At 44.5% G+C, this 17,573-nt stretch overlaps 1 protein-coding gene across 1 annotated transcript in view; it reads left to right on the forward strand.

Annotated features, from left to right (window-relative positions):
- nrg3b (neuregulin 3b) overlaps nt 1-17,031 on the forward strand; it is a gene marked incomplete at both ends in the record, with an annotated part of 212,241 nt that extends 195,210 nt beyond the window's left edge. Inside the window, 3 exons of the mRNA XM_084456182.1 lie at nt 3,986-4,100; nt 8,002-8,114; nt 16,851-17,031. Of these exons, the coding sequence (XP_084312308.1) occupies nt 3,986-4,100; nt 8,002-8,114; nt 16,851-17,031 (409 nt within the window). The remainder of the gene's footprint in view (nt 1-3,985; nt 4,101-8,001; nt 8,115-16,850) is intronic.
- Nucleotides 17,032-17,573: the final 542 nt, after the last annotated feature.

Genomic DNA, 17,573 nt, shown 5'->3' on the forward strand with positions numbered 1-17,573 from the left:
TATAGTGGGTGGAGTTGGGGTGTGGCCAGGTATAGTGGGTGGAGTTGGGGGCGTGGTCATGTATAGTGGGTGGAGTTGGGGGCATGGACAGGTATAGTGGGTGGAGTTGGGGGCAGCCAGGTCTAGTGTGTGGAGTTGGGGGCGTGGTCATGTATAGTGGGTGGAGTTGGGGTGTGGCCAGGTATAGTGGGTGGAGTTGGGGGCGGCCAGGTCTAGTGTGTGGAGTTGGGGGCGTGGTCATGTATAGTGGGTGGAGTTGGGGTGTGGCCAGGTATAGTGGGTGGAGTTGGGGGCGTGGTCATGTATAGTGGGTGGAGTTGGGGTGTGGCCAGGTATAGTGGGTGGAGTTGGGGGCGTGGTCATGTATAGTGGGTGGAGTTGGGGGCATGGACAGGTATAGTGGGTGGATTTGGGGGTGTGGCCAGGTATAGTGGGTGGAGTTGGGGGCGTGGCCATGTATAGTGGGTGGAGTTGGGGGCGTGGTCATGTATGGTGGGGGGGTGGTCAGGTATAGTGGGTGGAGTTGGGGGTGTGGTCATGTATAGTGGGTGGATTTGGGGGTGTGGTCAGGTATAGTGGGTAGAGTTGGGGGCGTGGCCAGGTGTAGTGGGTTGAGTTGGGGGCGTGGCCAGGTATAGTGGGTGGTGTTGGGGGCGTGGTCAGTTATAGTGGGTGGAGTTGGGGGCGTGGCCATGTATAGTGGGTGCTGGGTCGGGCATCGCCCACACATAGAGTGCTGTAAGTTCATTGCTGCGAACGCATTTTAATGTCATAGTAAATCAGCTTCTTAAAATCTGTGTACTACATTTAATTGGCAAATTATTTTCTAATTACCGTTCATTACCAACAGAAGTGTAGCAAAGTAATACAACAGCTCAGTACATTTACAAATTACATTACAGTTATTTAGCAGACGCTTTTATCCAAAGCGACTAACAATAATTGCATTTAACGTAGGAAGAGCCAATGTACTACTACTTGCCAGAACTCACAAGTACATCTTCCCTCTAAAACAAGTGACTAAGAGCATAATTTAGTGCTGAAGGCAAAGTGCAAGAATAGCAATCTAAAGTACAGTGCAATATAATATAATACAATAAAATACAATAAGTGCTTAGGCGGGAGGATTGTTGTAGTACTTCTTGAAGAGATGAGTTTTGAGCCTGTGACGAAAGATGGGTAGCAACTCTGCTGTCCTGACATCAGTGGGCAGTTCGTTCCACCACTGCGGGGCCAGGACAGCGAAGAGCCGTGACCGTGTCGATCGACCGCAGGAGTGACGGGGCAACCAGTCGCCCTGAGGTAGCAGAGTGTAGCGGTCGGGAGGGGGTGTAGGGTTTGACCATGGCCTGGAGGTAGGAGGGGGCTGTTCCTTTCATTGCCCTGTAGGTTAGCGCCAGAGTTTTAAACTGGATGCGAGCCGCTACAGGGAGCCAGTGTAGGGAACGGAGGAGGGAAGTTGTGTGGGAGAACTTGGGGTGGTTGAACACCAGGCAAGCAGCAGCTTTCTGGACAAGTTCCAGAGGTTTAATGGCTGATGCCGGCTCCCCAGCGAGGAGGGAGTTGCAGTAGTCCAGGCAGGAGATGACCAGGGCCTGGATGAGTACCTGCGCCGTTTCATTAGTGAGGAAAGGGTGAATCCTCCTGATGTTGTAGAGCATGAATCTGCAGGAACGTGTGACGGATGTGACATGTGCGGAAAACGACAGTTGGTCATCCAGGGTCACACCCAGATTCCTCACAGTCCGAGTCGGGGTCACCACTGTGTCTTCAATGGTGATGGCCAGGTCCCGGTGCGGGCAGCCCTTCCCTGGGAGGAACAGCAGCTCAGTCTTGTCCAGATTGAGCTTGAGGTGATGTGTCGTCATCCACTCCGAGATGTCAGTCAAGCACCCAGCTATGCGTGTCTCCACTTGTGTATCTGAAGGGGGAAATGACAGGACCAGTTGGGTGTCATCGGCATAGCAGTGATAGGAGAAGCCATGCGAGTGAATGACAGAGCCCAGAGATGTAGTGTAGAGGGAAAACAGGAGAGGACCCAGGACAGACCCTTGTGGAACCCCCGTAGTCAGACTATGCGGTTCCGACATCGGCCCTCTCCATGTCACCTGGTAGAAGCGGCCCGTCAGGTAGGATGCAAACAGGGAGTGTGCAGAGCCAGCGATGCCTTTCTCCTCGAGGGTGGAGAGGAGGATCTGGTGGTCTACCGTATCTGCTGACAGGTCTAGGAGTATCAGGACAGAGGAGAGAGAGTTCGCTCTCGCGGGATGGAGTGACTCCATCACTGCAAGGAGGGCGGTCTCTGTCGAGTGGCCAGCCTTGAACCCGGACTGGTGGGGATCTAGGAGGTCGTTCTGGTGGAGGTATGAAGACAGTTGGTTAAAGATAGCACGTTCAAGTGTTTTGGATAGAAAGGATAGAAGGGAAACCGGTCTGTAGTTTCTGACATCAGAGGGGTCGAGAGATGGTTTCTTTAGGAGGGGGGTGACTCTGGCAGTCTTGAAAGCAGAGGGAAAGCATCCTGATACAAGAGATGTGTTGATGAGGTGGGTTAGGAAGGGAAGGAGTTTGGGTGCAACAGAGCACGTGGTGGGGCGGTTAGATGTTACAAGGTTGAGGGCCTCGTTGGGGGAGAGGGGAGAAGGTGGGATAAGGTGGGCCGTGGAGAGGAGGGGAGGAGCAGGGAGGGGAGAGAGGGTGGGGGGGTGAGTTTCGTGCACAGAGCGTTGACCGGGGGAGGGGGGAAAGAGGATCTGATATTGTTAACTTTCTTGTCAAAGAAGTTGGCGAAATCATCAGGGAGAAGGGAGGAGTTGGGAGTAGGAGGTGGGGGCTGGAGTAGTGAAGAGAAGGTTTCAAAGAGTTTTTTAGGATTGGAAGCAGAGGTTAGGATTTTAGAGCGGAAGAAAGCAGCTTTAGCAGCAGACAGAGAGGAGGAGAATGTGGAAAGAAGAGATTTGAAATTAAGAAGGTCCTTTGGGAGCTTGCCTTTCCTCCATTTACGCTCAGCTATTCTCATGCTCCGTCTATCAGTATGCACTGAGTCCGACAGCCATGGGGCAGGTGGAGTTGGGCGTGCAGGCCTGGAGGTGAGGGGACAGAGATTGTCCAGAGAAGAGGAAAGAGTAGAGAGGAGAAGATCAGTGTCAGTATCAGAGGGTAGGAGAGAGAAGGATTCAGGGGCGGGGAGGGCAGAGGTGATGGCAGTGGAAAGGTCAGTAGGGGAGAGCGAGCGGAGAAAGAATACACATCTGACAGGGCTGTGGGTGTGGCAGTGTTCTCTGGTGTGATCCATGTCTCGGTGAGAGCAAGAAAGCTGAGGGAGAGCAAGGATGCATAGCCTGAGATAAACTTAGCTTTGGGCACCGCCGACTGGCAATTCCAAAGTCCCCCTGTCACCACTTGCTCTCTATGAGTTGAGACAGTAGAAGTACAAGTGATTATCTCCATGATCATTGTACTCTGTGTGAATAGGAACTGACTAAAGCAGTGCCAACGCCCTCTAAGTGAATATAATCAATATGAGCATCTCTCCCATGATTACTTTATGTGAGGACGTTTAAAGCGCCAAGTGTATGCTTCGTCTATTTCGTCTATAGACGAAGGCTCTACGCATTCTGTAAAAGAAACGAAGGAGATGGGAATTAGTCCATGTGACAGAGAGCCTGGTGATCTCCAGGATCAGAAGGGTCATGAAGGTCAAAAGCAGTGGTTACAGGACTGAACTAGTGATGTCATGATGATTGATCCATATAGGACATTTGAATCAATGAGTTTTTTGAATCAACTAAACTTGACTAACAGTCACTGACTGAGCCTACATAACACACTGCTACCAGCGCTAACAAGCTTCCTCTGGAAGTTTCTCCACAGCCAGACAGCTGATTTAGAAACACTCTGAATGTAGGCAGAGGAGGCTACGCCTTTGAACATAGTTGAACTGTCCCTTTAATGTGGAGGCTGAGTGAGCCCTGTTGATCTGCAGGAGACAGAGAGAGAAGGTCCGGGCCCACCTGTCAGACAGCCACATCCTGAGGGACTGCAGCATCAACGCCTCCAAATCCAGCCCCCGGGCTCAGGGCAGCCTGCGGCTACAAAAGGTGAGATATTACCCTGCTGCCTCCAGGCTGCTCATATCGTTGGATTATTTCCCATCATGCCACACTGGGCTTCTCCAACTGGGGTGGATGGGTTTTTTCCACAATGAATTACAATTGAAACTGTGGGCATGAATATGTATATTATTACCCAGAGAATCTGCCTTCCTCATCCAGTCCTGTTCCTACCGGATCATCCCTGCTACCAATGAAATGGGACATGAACTGAATGAGACATGAATTGAATGAAGCCACATGCAGAAAAATATGCTCATTTTTATAGTCTACTGGTCTTGGACACACTGACAGATTCCTGTGACGTACAGTAGATTGCAATCCCCTCGCTGACATCATAAACACTACATCAACATGAGCAGCAGACAGCTGTGTCTACTGTACCTCTCAGATACGCTCCACGAGGGAGTGAAGCTTGGGACATCTCAAAGTGGGCTGTCCATCACTTAAGGCTACATTCAAATGACACAATAGGGTACCTGTCTTTGCCAATAACTAGCAGTGTTTTACGTGATAGATGGAAAACCTTTGACTAGTTTCTATTCTGGCGCTTTCTGACAATTACTTCCAATAGGCATTGTTTTCTATCAGAGAAACATAGCCTTCATAAAAAATAAGACAACATTGAAATATTCTCTACTGGACTACTGAGATAGACTGGACTACTGAGATAGACTGGACTACTGAGATAGACTGGACTACTGAGATAGACTGGACCACTGAGATAGACTGGACTATGGACTACTGAGATAGACTAGACCACTGAGATAGACTGGACCACTGAGATAGACTGGACTACTGAGATAGACTGGACTACTGAGATAGACTGGACCACTGAGATAGACTGGACTATGGACTACTGAGATAGACTAGACCACTGAGATAGACTGGACCACTGAGATAGACTGGACTATGGACTACTGAGATAGACTGGACCACTGAGATAGACTGGACCACTGAGATAGACTGGACCACTGAGATAGACTGGACCACTGAGATAGACTGGACTACTGAGATATACTGGACTACTGAGATAGACTGGACCACTGAGATAGACTGGACCACTGAGATAGACTGGACCACTGAGATAGACTGGACTACTGAGATATACTGGACTACTGAGATAGACTGGACCACTGAGATAGACTGGACTACTGAGATAGACTGGACTACTGAGATAGACTGGACCACTGAGATAGACTGGACCACTGAGATAGACTGGGCAACATACCAGCGGTCTATCACCTGGCAATTGAGCCAATGATCACACCTCCAGACATGAACCTAGTCCTCACGATGCCCCAAGAAAGTTCAAGTGTTATAATGAGACACGCACTCAAGGAAACTTTGCTGTTTCTCTTTTATTCAAAAGATTTTTTTACATGCAGTTAAGATGTTTCGGCTGCCTGCCTTCTACAGTAACTGCATGTCTTTAGATACCAAATTATACCATAAATTATTATTAGATACAAAATTATACCATAAATTATTATTAGATACCAAATTATACCATAAATTATTATTAGATACCAAATTATACCATAAATTATTATTAGATACCTAATGATACCATTTTGAATTTCTCCTTGCTTGGAATGGCCCAGTTATATACAGTTAGTATAATTTTCCAAGGGTGAGCACACTGATCCACTGACCTTCCACTGATCCACTGACCTTCCACTGACCTTCCACTGATCCACTGACCTTCCACTGATCCACTGACCTTCCAGCCCAAGAACGTTTCCTGTTTGTTCCAGGAAAAGTGATGCGATGTGAGTAAGAGGGTAGGTATTAATGTTGATAGAGGAGGGAGGAGGGTATTAATGTTGATAGAGGGAGGAGGAGGGTATTAATGTTGATAGAGGAGGGAGGAGGGTATTAATGTTGATAGAGGGAGGAGGAGGGTATTAATGTTGATAGAGGGAGGAGGAGGGTATTAATGTTGATAGAGGAGGGAGGAGGGTATTAATGTTGATAGAGGAGGGAGGAGGGTATTAATGTTGATAGAGGGAGGAGGAGGGTATTAATGTTGATAGAGGAGGGAGGAGGGTATTAATGTTGATAGAGGAGGGAGGAGGGTATTAATGTTGATAGAGGAGGGAGGAGGAGGGTATTAATGTTGATAGAGGAGGGAGGAGGGTATTAATGTTGATAGAGGAGGGAGGAGGGTATTAATGTTGATAGAGGGAGGAGGAGGGTATTAATGTTGATAGAGGAGGGAGGAGGGTATTAATGTTGATAGAGGAGGGAGGAGGGTATTAATGTTGATAGAGGAGGGAGAAGGGTATTAATGTTGATAGAGGAGGGAGGAGGGTATTAATGTTGATAGAGGAGGGAGGAGGGTATTAATGTTGATAGAGGAGGGAGGAGGGTATTAATGTTGATAGAGGAGGGAGGAGGAGGGTATTAATGTTGATAGAGGAGGGAGGAGGGTATTAATGTTGATAGAGGAGGGAGGAGGGTATTAATGTTGATAGAGGGAGGAGGAGGGTATTAATGTTGATAGAGGAGGGAGGAGGAGGGTATTAATGTTGATAGAGGGAGGAGGAGGGTATTAATGTTGATAGAGGAGGGAGGAGGAGGGTATTAATGTTGATAGAGGAGGGAGGAGGAGGGTATTAATGTTGATAGAGGAGGGAGGAGGGTATTAATGTTGATAGAGGAGGGAGGAGGAGGGTATTAATGTTGATAGAGGAGGGAGGAGGAGGGTATTAATGTTGATAGAGGAGGGAGGAGGGTATTAATGTTGATAGAGGAGGGAGGAGGAGGGTATTAATGTTGATAGAGGAGGGAGGAGGAGGGTATTAATGTTGATAGAGGGAGGAGGAGGGTATTAATGTTGATAGAGGGAGGAGGAGGGTATTAATGTTGATAGAGGAGGAGGGTATTAATGTTGATAGAGTGTCATAGAAATTGATTGTTATCCTCAGCCTTGTCCCAGTTTCACTCTACCTCCCTCAACCTTTCACATGCAAAACCCCTGAACCCCTGAACCCCTGAACCCCTGAACCCCTGAACCCCTGGCTGTGCTCACCTCATTTATAACAGGATGACGTCTCCAGGAGGTCGACACACCCCAGACTTTCTGTCTGGCCTACAGTGACCTTTCTTTGTTCTATTGTTCCTACCTGAAACCTATTCAAAGTGTACCGCACTTTCTAATATATCACGTGTCTGTACTCTTGACCACTGTTGATGATGTCCGCCATTTATTATGACGTGTACAGATGGGTTAGCCAATCACATCTCTGGAAGCATCACATCCGTGTATTGTTTGAATATAAGACCGCCCAACACCTTTCTGTTTCACTTCTGTTGGATGAACCACTCACATGTGTTATCCTGAAGTCCTTGCACTCGTATGTTTTCTTAATAAATCAGACTTAACCTCTTTGAGCGAACCTTGGCAAATCCTTTACTTTCAATCAGATTTATTTCCACTACAAGAGGAGGATGGTGTGAGGGCGGGGGTGGGGGCTTCTTTAGAAATCCATAAATGTGATGTTCAGCGGATTAATTCCTGACTGCTGTTGAAACGGGCAGAGAAAGCAACCAGAAGTCTTCTCCTAATCTGCTGTGTGAACGGGGGCCATTTATCCCTGAAGGAACATCACTCTGATTGGGGACTGGGGCCTTTTGCCGGGTGTATATCCCCAGAATGGCATGCAGTGTGTGTGTGTGTGTGTGTGTGTGTGTGTGTGTGTGTGTGGAAGTGAGAAACTGAGAAAGATAGTGTGTGTGTGGGTGTATTAGTTTGTATAGGTGTGTGTGTGTGGTTGTGTGTGTTGGTCTCTGGTGACTTTGTCCCCTATGGAAGTGTTGATACACTCTTCCCAGTGATTCTGACTGAGCCTCATGTGCTGCTTGTGTTCTTATTCCCCTGCTGCAGCGCTGCAAGTCTCCCTGGTCCTCCTCACCTCCAGGGGGCAACGCAGCACGTGGCCGAGCTGTGACAGCCCCACCCACTCTCAACAGAGCTGTGTCTACAGGAAAATGCTTCAGGTAAACCAACTGTCTCTTGTTTGACATTCTCTTGTTCCCTTTCGTCTTGACTTGTAGTGTGGAGAGAAAGAGGTGAAGACGTTTAATCATCCCACAGTATGGCAGAATATGTTAGTGTCAGAAAATAAACAGCACTTTTATGGGATCTTTAAAAAAGATTCATGGTGATTCTAATTGGTAATAAACATGTTACTATGCATCCGGGCTCTTGTGCCATGGACATAAACTTTTATCTGAATGCCTATTGTCAGTCAGAATTTATATATTTTATACTGTATATGGTTTATTGTTTTCTACATGGTTTACTGTTTTATTTGTGGTTCACTGTTTTATAAATGGTTTACTATTTTATACGTGGTTTACTGTTTTAAACACGGTTTGCTATTGTACTGTACACGTGGTTTACTGTTTTATACATGGTTAATTGTTTTATAAATGGCTTACTGTGTTATACTGTTTTATTCAAGATCAACTGAAGAACTGACTGGTCAAAATTGCATTCGGCGTTAAGATCCCATATGGAACTTCAGTGGGCAAATTAAAAAATAATCTCAGTGCGCGAATAGTGAGAGGTTCTTTTACAGACCGACAAACCCCTCCCTAACCCCTCGACTAACCCTAACCCCTCGACTAACCCTAACCCTAACCCCTCGACTAACCCTAACCCTAACCCTAACCCCTCTTGGGCGTTTTCTGATGTCATATGAAAGGTTGTGGAATGGCTTTGTCAGCTGATATTTATATATATATATATATATATATATATATATATATATATATATATATAGATATATATAGATATATATAGATATATATATATCTATATATAGTGCGTTTTCAGTCCCGCAGACTGTAAGCTATGCACTTGTGTTTTATTGGCTACAGCTTCATGTAGGCTCTGCTGTGGGTGATGCGGAGAACCAAGTAGCCTAGGCTAGCTTACTTTTTTTTTTCAAGTATTGTGATTTAGTATTAGACTAGCTTCCCATTCCTAGGAACAAAAGTAGCCTGCATTAGTTGAATTGTTATAGCACCCATGCCTGGCAATAAAATAAGCATAGCCTACGGAAATATGCTAAGCTACCTTCTTTCAGTAGTTTAGCCAACTTCTCCACCTCGAGCTTCACTTTTTCCTTCGTAATATTTTATAACTTAATATTGAGTTCTAAACTCCTCTTGTATAGACATCACACCACTGTCTGCCCAAACCCGAAACTAAACAAATAAATTACAGCCTACTTGTTTAGTTTAAGCGTCCCTTGCTCACGGGGTTGCAGCTGAAAGAATAGGCTACAATTGTTTGACACAACATAAACATATATGGCCCAGTTATAGATAGCCTACTCATGTTCATGAGGATATTGATGAAAAACATTCACACCATAGGTCATATTTTGTCAGCTTTCCTTCCTGCACGTGACTGTGTTGCACCTGGATAATATAGTTAATATTTCTATAATATTACTCCTCTGGTGTAAAATGCAGTGGACGTAGCTTGGAGCATGGCTGTGTCCAAATACCCATACTAAGGTTGATTGGTCATTTCAAGCAAATACCTCCCCTTTTACCGTGATAGCTAAGATTGGACCAGCTGGGTCGACTTAACGAGTTGAAAGCCACCGTCGTGGTACCGTTTATCTGTGTATAATTCCATAGCAATGTGATTTAGCAGTGAGGGACTATAATGAAACTCAGCAATGAGCAACACATAAATAACATTACTTTATATTTTAATGTAGAAAATACGAGTAAATGGCACATATTTATTTGTCTTTGTTATGTGGGGCCATGGTACGTATAAGCGGGATAATCAACTCATAGGTGTGCGTTAAATGGTTTTAAGGCACTTTGCGGAGGCAACCACCCTCCGCTGCGCATTGGGTTGTTCTTCGCCTCCACGTCGTGCCTTAAATAATAACCTACAGCCTAGGCCACGTTAGCCTACATTGGTTGTTTAGGCTGCAATAGCCTAATGTCATTTCATTTATTTATTTATTTATTTATTTATTTATTTATTTATTTATTTATTTATTTATTTATTTATTTATTTATTTATTTATTTATTTATTTATTTATTTATTTATTTATTTATTTATTTATTTATTTATTTATTTATTTATTTATTTATTTATTATCATTTTGCCTAATTGTTCTAATGTTGGGTTGTTTTTAGGCTATACCATTTTGTTCTGTGAATACAGTAGCCTATCGATGCAGCGTAGGCCTCATTTGAGAATAAAGCAGAGAATTGTTATTGTTTATGTTGCTAGGCTACCTAGTTTGCGGAGGTTTATACACGTATGTGCTGCGACTAAATAGTTCTAAGCTAAATATTTAAAAAAGCCTTTCCAGATGAACTAGAATCTTACTTTATGGCGAATTTGATGTCAGAACGCCAACTAACACCTCGGTGAGTTTCTTGTCTTTGAAATCGAGAGTTTAACATGTTTTTGAAAGATTTTTCAAGGTGCCCATCCACATCCATTGTATGACCAAAACGGTGGTAGAGCAATTATCAGACTTTCCCAAAAGTGCTAGTTTTGTCAACGTTTTGATCTGAACCATTGTATATGATCATAAGTAACCTTAAAACAGGGCTAAACATGCCTTTTCCCTTTACTACTCCTTTAAGTCAGCCTACTATCACCTGAATAATATATCAAGGATTAAAGGATTTATGTCTCAGCAGGATCTGGAAAAACTTCCATGCATTTATCTTCAGTAGACTTGACTACTGTAACGGTGTGTTTACAGGTCTCTCTAAAAAATCAATCAGACAGCTGCAGCTGATTCAGAACGCTGCTGTTCGAGTCCTCACTAAGAAAGTGGATCACATCACTCCAGTTCTGAGGTCCTGACACTGGCTTCCTGTCTGTCAAAGAATTGACTTTAAAATACTGCTGTTGGTTTATAAAGCACTGAATGGTTTAGGGCCAAAATATATTTCTGATCTGCTGCTACGTTATGAACCATCCAGACCTCTCAGGTCGTCTGGCACAGGCCTGCTTTCTGTCCCCAGAGTTAAAACAAAACATGGAGAAGCAGCGTTCAGTTTTTATGCTCCACATATCTGGAACAAACTTCCAGAAAACTGCAAGTCTGCTGCAACTCTCAGTTCTTTTAAATCAAGACTAAAGACTTTTATTTTTGCTGCTGCTTTTTATTAAATGAAATAATTATTCATTCATACACTGCACTGTAACTTTTATTCCTGTTTTTTTATTTTTCCTGCATTTTGTTTTATATGACCTTGTATGTCTTTCTTGCACTTTGTCTTGATGCTTTTAATGTCTCATGTAAAGCACTTTTAATTGCCTTGTTGCTGAAATGTGCTATACAAATAAATGCGCCTTGCCTTATATAGGGTTTATTGTTTTATACATGGCTTACTGTCTTATATGTGGTTAACTGTTTTATACATGGTTTATTGATTTATATGTGGTTTACTGTTTATACATGGTTTACTATTTTATATGTGGTTAACTCTTTTATATATGGCTCATTGTTTTATACTTGGCAAATTTTTTCATATGTGATATCTGTTTCATACATGATTTATAGTTTTATATGTGGTTTACTGTTTTGTACGTGGTTTACTGTTTTATATGTGGTTAATTGTTTTATGCGTGGTTTACTGTTTTATACGTGGTTTAATGTGTTATACATGGTGTAGTATTGTCTAAAGAAGAAGTCTGGTTTGTATAACTTGCATTATTTATACTTTCAGTTCGTTTCAAATCATATCCCATTCTCAATCGTTAATCTCTATCCCTCTCGTTCTCGGCCCCCGTTCTCTTGTATATGCCTCTTTATATACCTACTCCAAATCTAGCCACTCAACATCCAATAAGCTATACTACATCCCTCCCTTTGTTTAGATTAAAGTCTCACTTTAACATGAAAGGTTTCTTTCCATTTTAATCTAACATAAATCACCTCTAACACAATCTAGTGTTGTCACATAACCAGTACAACTTATTTACACTTTTTTTCCTATTCTTCAAATTATAAAACAACAAGTTTCACATTGTTTCTGAATATCTTATAAAATTATCAAATCATATCATCCAGCTTTTCAGATAAACATAAACATAACAAAGGGTAGGCTAATACCTCTTTTCGCAATAACTCTTTTTAAGTGTCTATAACGAGCTGGCTTCCTAATAACTCTGCCACCTTTGGATGTGGTAACCTGCTTTTCAGGAACAGGTGCTGCATCAGGTTCAGGGAGAGTCGACTGCTGGAGAACTCTGAGCACATTGCATGTCCAAAGCTCCAGCGTCCTTTTGAGCATCCACTGGCTCTGGAACATCAAAGTCCATTAACGCAGGAGTGTGGCGCAGATGTTTCACATTCCTGATGACTTTGGATCCATCTTCTGTGTTGACCAGTTCAAAAGAGTTGTCTGCTGTGTTTCTCAACAGCACATAGCGAGTGTCTCTGAATATGGAATCTAGCTTTCCGTTGTCCATGTTGGCAATGTACACTACGTCACCAACTTCAAAGTTGTGCTCTTTTGCTCGGCTTGTCTGGTCAGAGTACAGTGAAACCGTTTCATTTTGGATTTGGATTTTCTGTGATGGTTTCTGATGTCTTTCGTTTTCTCCCTTTTTGGGTTTTCACCTTCCTTCTCCTGGGGCCTCATTTATAAAGCTTGCATATGCACAAAATAATGTGTATGCCACTCCTGAGCAAACTTCGTGATTTATAAAAACAAACTTGACGGGAGAATGGCGGAGAATGTGCTCACCTCCAAGCACACTCTGACCCATGCGTACGCACATTTCTGGCAAAATGATAAACTGTGATCCTAATGGCAGAAAGGTGAAACCCCGAGAAACGATTTAAAATTGACACCATTGTGAACAATAAATATATCCGATATTGCAAAATAACACCTCAAATATGTTGCACAGTCCAACCGGGAATCATAATCTGTCATCACTAAACAATTGATTAATTTATTTATTCTCATAAATTATTCCTTTATTTATTTAATCTCATAAATAATAATGTGGACAGTGTAGGCTATGTGCTCAAAGCAATCACTATAATTCAAATACTGTTGTGAAATGACTTGTGAACGCCTTCATATTTACACTGCTGTGAATCCCAATTTTGGTAGGGGGTATCCAAATTGTGCAAACATCTTAATCAATTCGGTAATTACAGTGGCTGAAGATATGTCAGATATAACACCTGCTTCTGGGAACGACGTATAATAGTCTATTACAGTCAATATGTAGCTGTTCTGGATAGGACCTACTAGATCGATACCTATTTTTGTCCAAGGTCTGGGTGGTAGGTCAAGTGGTTGGAGAGGTTGATGTAGTGGCTGGTTGAGCACACAGGTGTTACAATTTCTAATCAGTCTCTCAACATCTAGATCCAATAGAACTTGCTCCTCAATAGGCCAATAGATCTTGCCCCTCAGATATTGTTTTGTACGTACCACTCCTTGGTGTGTCTCGTGTGCGATCCTCAGCGCTTGTTTCACCATTGCTCTCGGTAAGACAATTCTGTGTCCTCTCAGTATCAGTCCGTCGTGTGTACTTAATTTTCCTGCACATCTGTTGTATGGCTGCAATTCCTCTGGAACTGGGTCATTTTCCTGTCTCCACTATTATATTCAACTCTTTAAGTGTTTCAATCAATCAAAGCTTTATTTGTATAGCGCATTTCATACCCAGAGGCAACACAATGCGCTTTACAGAGAACAAGCATACGACCCACCTCTACATATTCCAGAGGGAATATCCTCCAGCGATCTGGACATCATGCATAGTCACTGAAAGAACTCTGTCCACATACGTTTCCACATACTCGTTGTCCTCTGTCTCTGGGAAGGGAAAGCGGGTAACCATCCATGCTGTATACAGCAAGGAGGGGACACTGCTGACCTCAACTGAGGAGGTTGTTGAGCGTTGGAAGGAGCACTTTGAGGAACTCCTGAACCTGACTAATCCACCCTCTACGATCAAGGCAGAGCCGGAAGATGATGGGGGGTCATCGTCAATTTCCTTGGAGGAGGTCACTGAGGTAGTCAAACAACTCAACAGTAGCAAAGCCCCAGGGACTGATGAGATCCGTCCAGAAATGCTGAAGGCGCTGGGTGTTGAGGGGTTGTCTTGGTTGACACGCCTCTTTAACATTGCGTGGAAGTCTGGGTCAGTGCCAAAGGAGTGGCAGACTGGGGTGGTGGTCCCAATATTCAAAAAAGGGGACCAGAGGGTGTGTGCCAATTATAGAGGCATCACATTACTCAGCCTCCCAGGGAAAGTGTGTGATGGGGGGTCGTCAATTTCCTTGGAGGAGGTCACTGAGGTAGTCAAACAACTCAACAGTAGCAAAGCCCCAGGGACTGATGAGATCCGTCCAGAAATGCTGAAGGCGCTGGGTGTTGAGGGGTTGTCTTGGTTGACACGCCTCTTTAACATTGCGTGGAAGTCTGGGTCAGTGCCAAAGGAGTGGCAGACTGGGGTGGTGGTTCCAATATTCAAAAAAGGGGACCAGAGGGTGTGTGCCAATTATAGAGGCATCACATTACTCAGCCTCCCAGGGAAAGTGAACTCCAAGGTGCTGGAAAGGAGGGTCCGGCCGATAGTCGAACCTCAGATCGAAGAGGAACAATGTGGATTTCGTCCTGGTCGTGGAACCACCGACCAGCTCTTCACTCTCGCGAGGATCTTGGAGGGGGCTTGGGAGTTTGCCCAACCTGTCTACATGTGTTTTGTGGACTTGGAGAAGGCTTACGACCGGGTCCCTCAAGAGGTCTTGTGGAGGGTTATGCGGGAGTATGGGGTGAGGGGGTCCCTACTTAGGGCCATCCAATCCCTGTACACCCAGAGCGAGAGCTGTGTCTGGGTCCTCGGCAGTAAGTCGTCTTCCTTTCCGGTGGGGGTTGGCCTCCGCCAGGGCTGCGCTTTGTCACCAATCCTGTTTGTGATTTTCATGGACAGGATATCGAGGCGTAGCCGTGGGGAGGTGGGGTTGCAGTTCGGTGAGCTGGGGATCACGTCACTGCTATTTGCAGATGATGTGGTCCTGATGGCATGATCTGCCTGCGACCTCCAGCACTCTCTGGATAGGTTCGCAACTGAGTGTGAAGCGGCTGGGATGAGAATCAGCACTTCTAAATCTGAGGCCATGGTTCTCAGCAGGAAACCGGTGGCCTGTCCGCTCCGAGTAGGAAATGAGTCCTTACCCCAAGTGAAGGAGTTCAAGTATCTGGGGGTCTTGTTCACGAGTGAGGGAACCATGGAGAGGGAGTTTGGCCGGAGAATCGGAGCAGCTGGTGCGGTTCTGCAGTCGCTTTACCGCACTGTTGTGACGAAAAGAGAGCTAAGCCAAAAGGCAAAGCTCTCGATCTACCGGTCTATCTTCGTCCCCACCCTCAACTATGGTCATGAAGGATGGGTCATGACCGAAAGAACGAGATCATGGATACAAGCGGCCGACATGAGTTTTCTCCGGAGGGTGCCTGGGGTCTCCCTGACCCGACCCCAGATAAGCGGATGAAGATGGATGGATGGATCTTAGTGCGTTCACAAAAGCATCTATAGACTCATCTGGTAGCTGAGCTCTCTGTCTAAACTTGTGTCTTTCCAAAACCACATTTCTCCGCGGTGTAAAATATGCATCCAGGACAGCAACAGTCTGTGCTTATGTACCCTTCTCTCCCGGTAGATTAGCAAAAATCAGAGTCAGCGCTCCAATACAACAGCGTAGCTCTCCTTACTCTCTTCTGCGTGAATAGTTCCACTGGCTATTTCAAAGAAAGTGTAGGAGTCCTTCCATAACTTGAATTCGGTGTATAAATCAGATGCTCCTAGGTTCAGTGGGATCGGAGGGACTAAGTGAGCATGATAGTTGGGTCCTGGTGCAGCCGCGGCCTCTCCTTCGACCGACATGGCTATCAATTAGCCTAGCTTTGCACACCTTGCTAGCAGTTCCAAACTAGTTCTCTCGTGGCGAAGTGAACGTGAATTTTCTTGTCGCTCTGTCTTGCCTTTGAGTTCGATGCTACTTTCATCTCTCGTCGCCATAAATGTAGGATTGTCTAACGAGGTAGTCTGGTTCGTTTAACTTGTTTTATTTATACTTTCAGTTCGTTTCAAATCATATCCCATTCTCAATCGTTAATCTCTATCCCTCGTTCTCGGCCCCCGTTCTCTCGTATATGCCTCTTTATATACCTACTCCAAATCTCGCACTAACAACTCAACATCCAATATGATATACTACACATGGTTTATTGTTTTATACGTTGTTTACTATTTTGTACGTAGTTTACTGTTTTATACATTGTTTACCGTTTTACATCATTGAACATCGCACTCAAGACCACACAACATGTGAAATATGGATGTTTTTTATACTAAATAAGATTTCAAATAGCTATATCATTTAATTATTCAAATAACTCTTCAAATGCATGGCTGCAAGCTGTCAGCAGTTTATTCATTTCAAGCTGAAAGGGATTCCATTCCAGCAGTTTACCTTTTTAATTCAATGTTTTACCTGACATGCTCGATTACCCGTACATATGCCCTGGTATTGTAGTGTTATTCTTTTTTGAAACACAGATTTCTATTGGTTCAATGGTGAAATATCCTCCCACACAAACTGAGATGCATAATGTGCAGACATGTTACCTTGTGCTACAATGGCACCGTTTCACTCACTCTTAACCAATGACATCCCTTGTTTCCTCCCTGTGTTTTTGGCTGGCCTCAGGAGTAGCTCCCTCTGTCTTAGCCCCACCCAAAGGCATAGGGAAACCCATCAGTTCAAGACCCCGCCGATTCCCAGAGGAATGCAAAACCTTATTGGAGGAACTCGGGTTGCAGGCCACGCCTATAAGCACCTACAGGAAGTGGAGTCTACAGAGATGGAGGCGGAGTCTTTAAGAGGGTGAGAACCTGGATGTTGTAGTTTCTGAAATATTGTAGTTTCTGAAATAAGGAGGCTCTGAGATGAGCTGAAGTGATACTCAAGAAGTGTTTGTGTAAAGCTCCGACAGTCCACATGTCGAAGTGTCCTTGAGCAAGACACCTAACCCCAAATTGCTCCTAATGAGCAGGTTAGCACCTTGCATGGCAGCTACCGCCATTGGTGTGTGAGTGTGTGTGTGAAGTTTCTCCTAGGATTGAGTTGTAGCAACGGTGGTGATAGCGGCTGCAAAAATGTGCACATGAAATGTGTCCCGTCAAGAGGTCTGCCAGCACAAGGGGGGATCTTTACTCCTATATAGTACATTTGGATAGTAATGAGCAGGGGAAATGTCTGTCTAGCTTTACACATGATGAGGATCGGTCGATACCACAAAGGTATTCGAATTTCGATACCCAGCCCTACTCAAGATTGAGTAAATATTTAAATATACATGTATTGAACATCAGTGGCGTGGGTCCTAGAACTGGGTAAGCCAGGACCAACGAAGCACGCGCGCACAGCGCA

This window comes from Borostomias antarcticus (assembly GCF_949987555.1).
Source record: "Borostomias antarcticus genome assembly, chromosome: 22".
Taxonomy (NCBI): Eukaryota; Metazoa; Chordata; class Actinopteri; order Stomiiformes; family Stomiidae; genus Borostomias; species Borostomias antarcticus.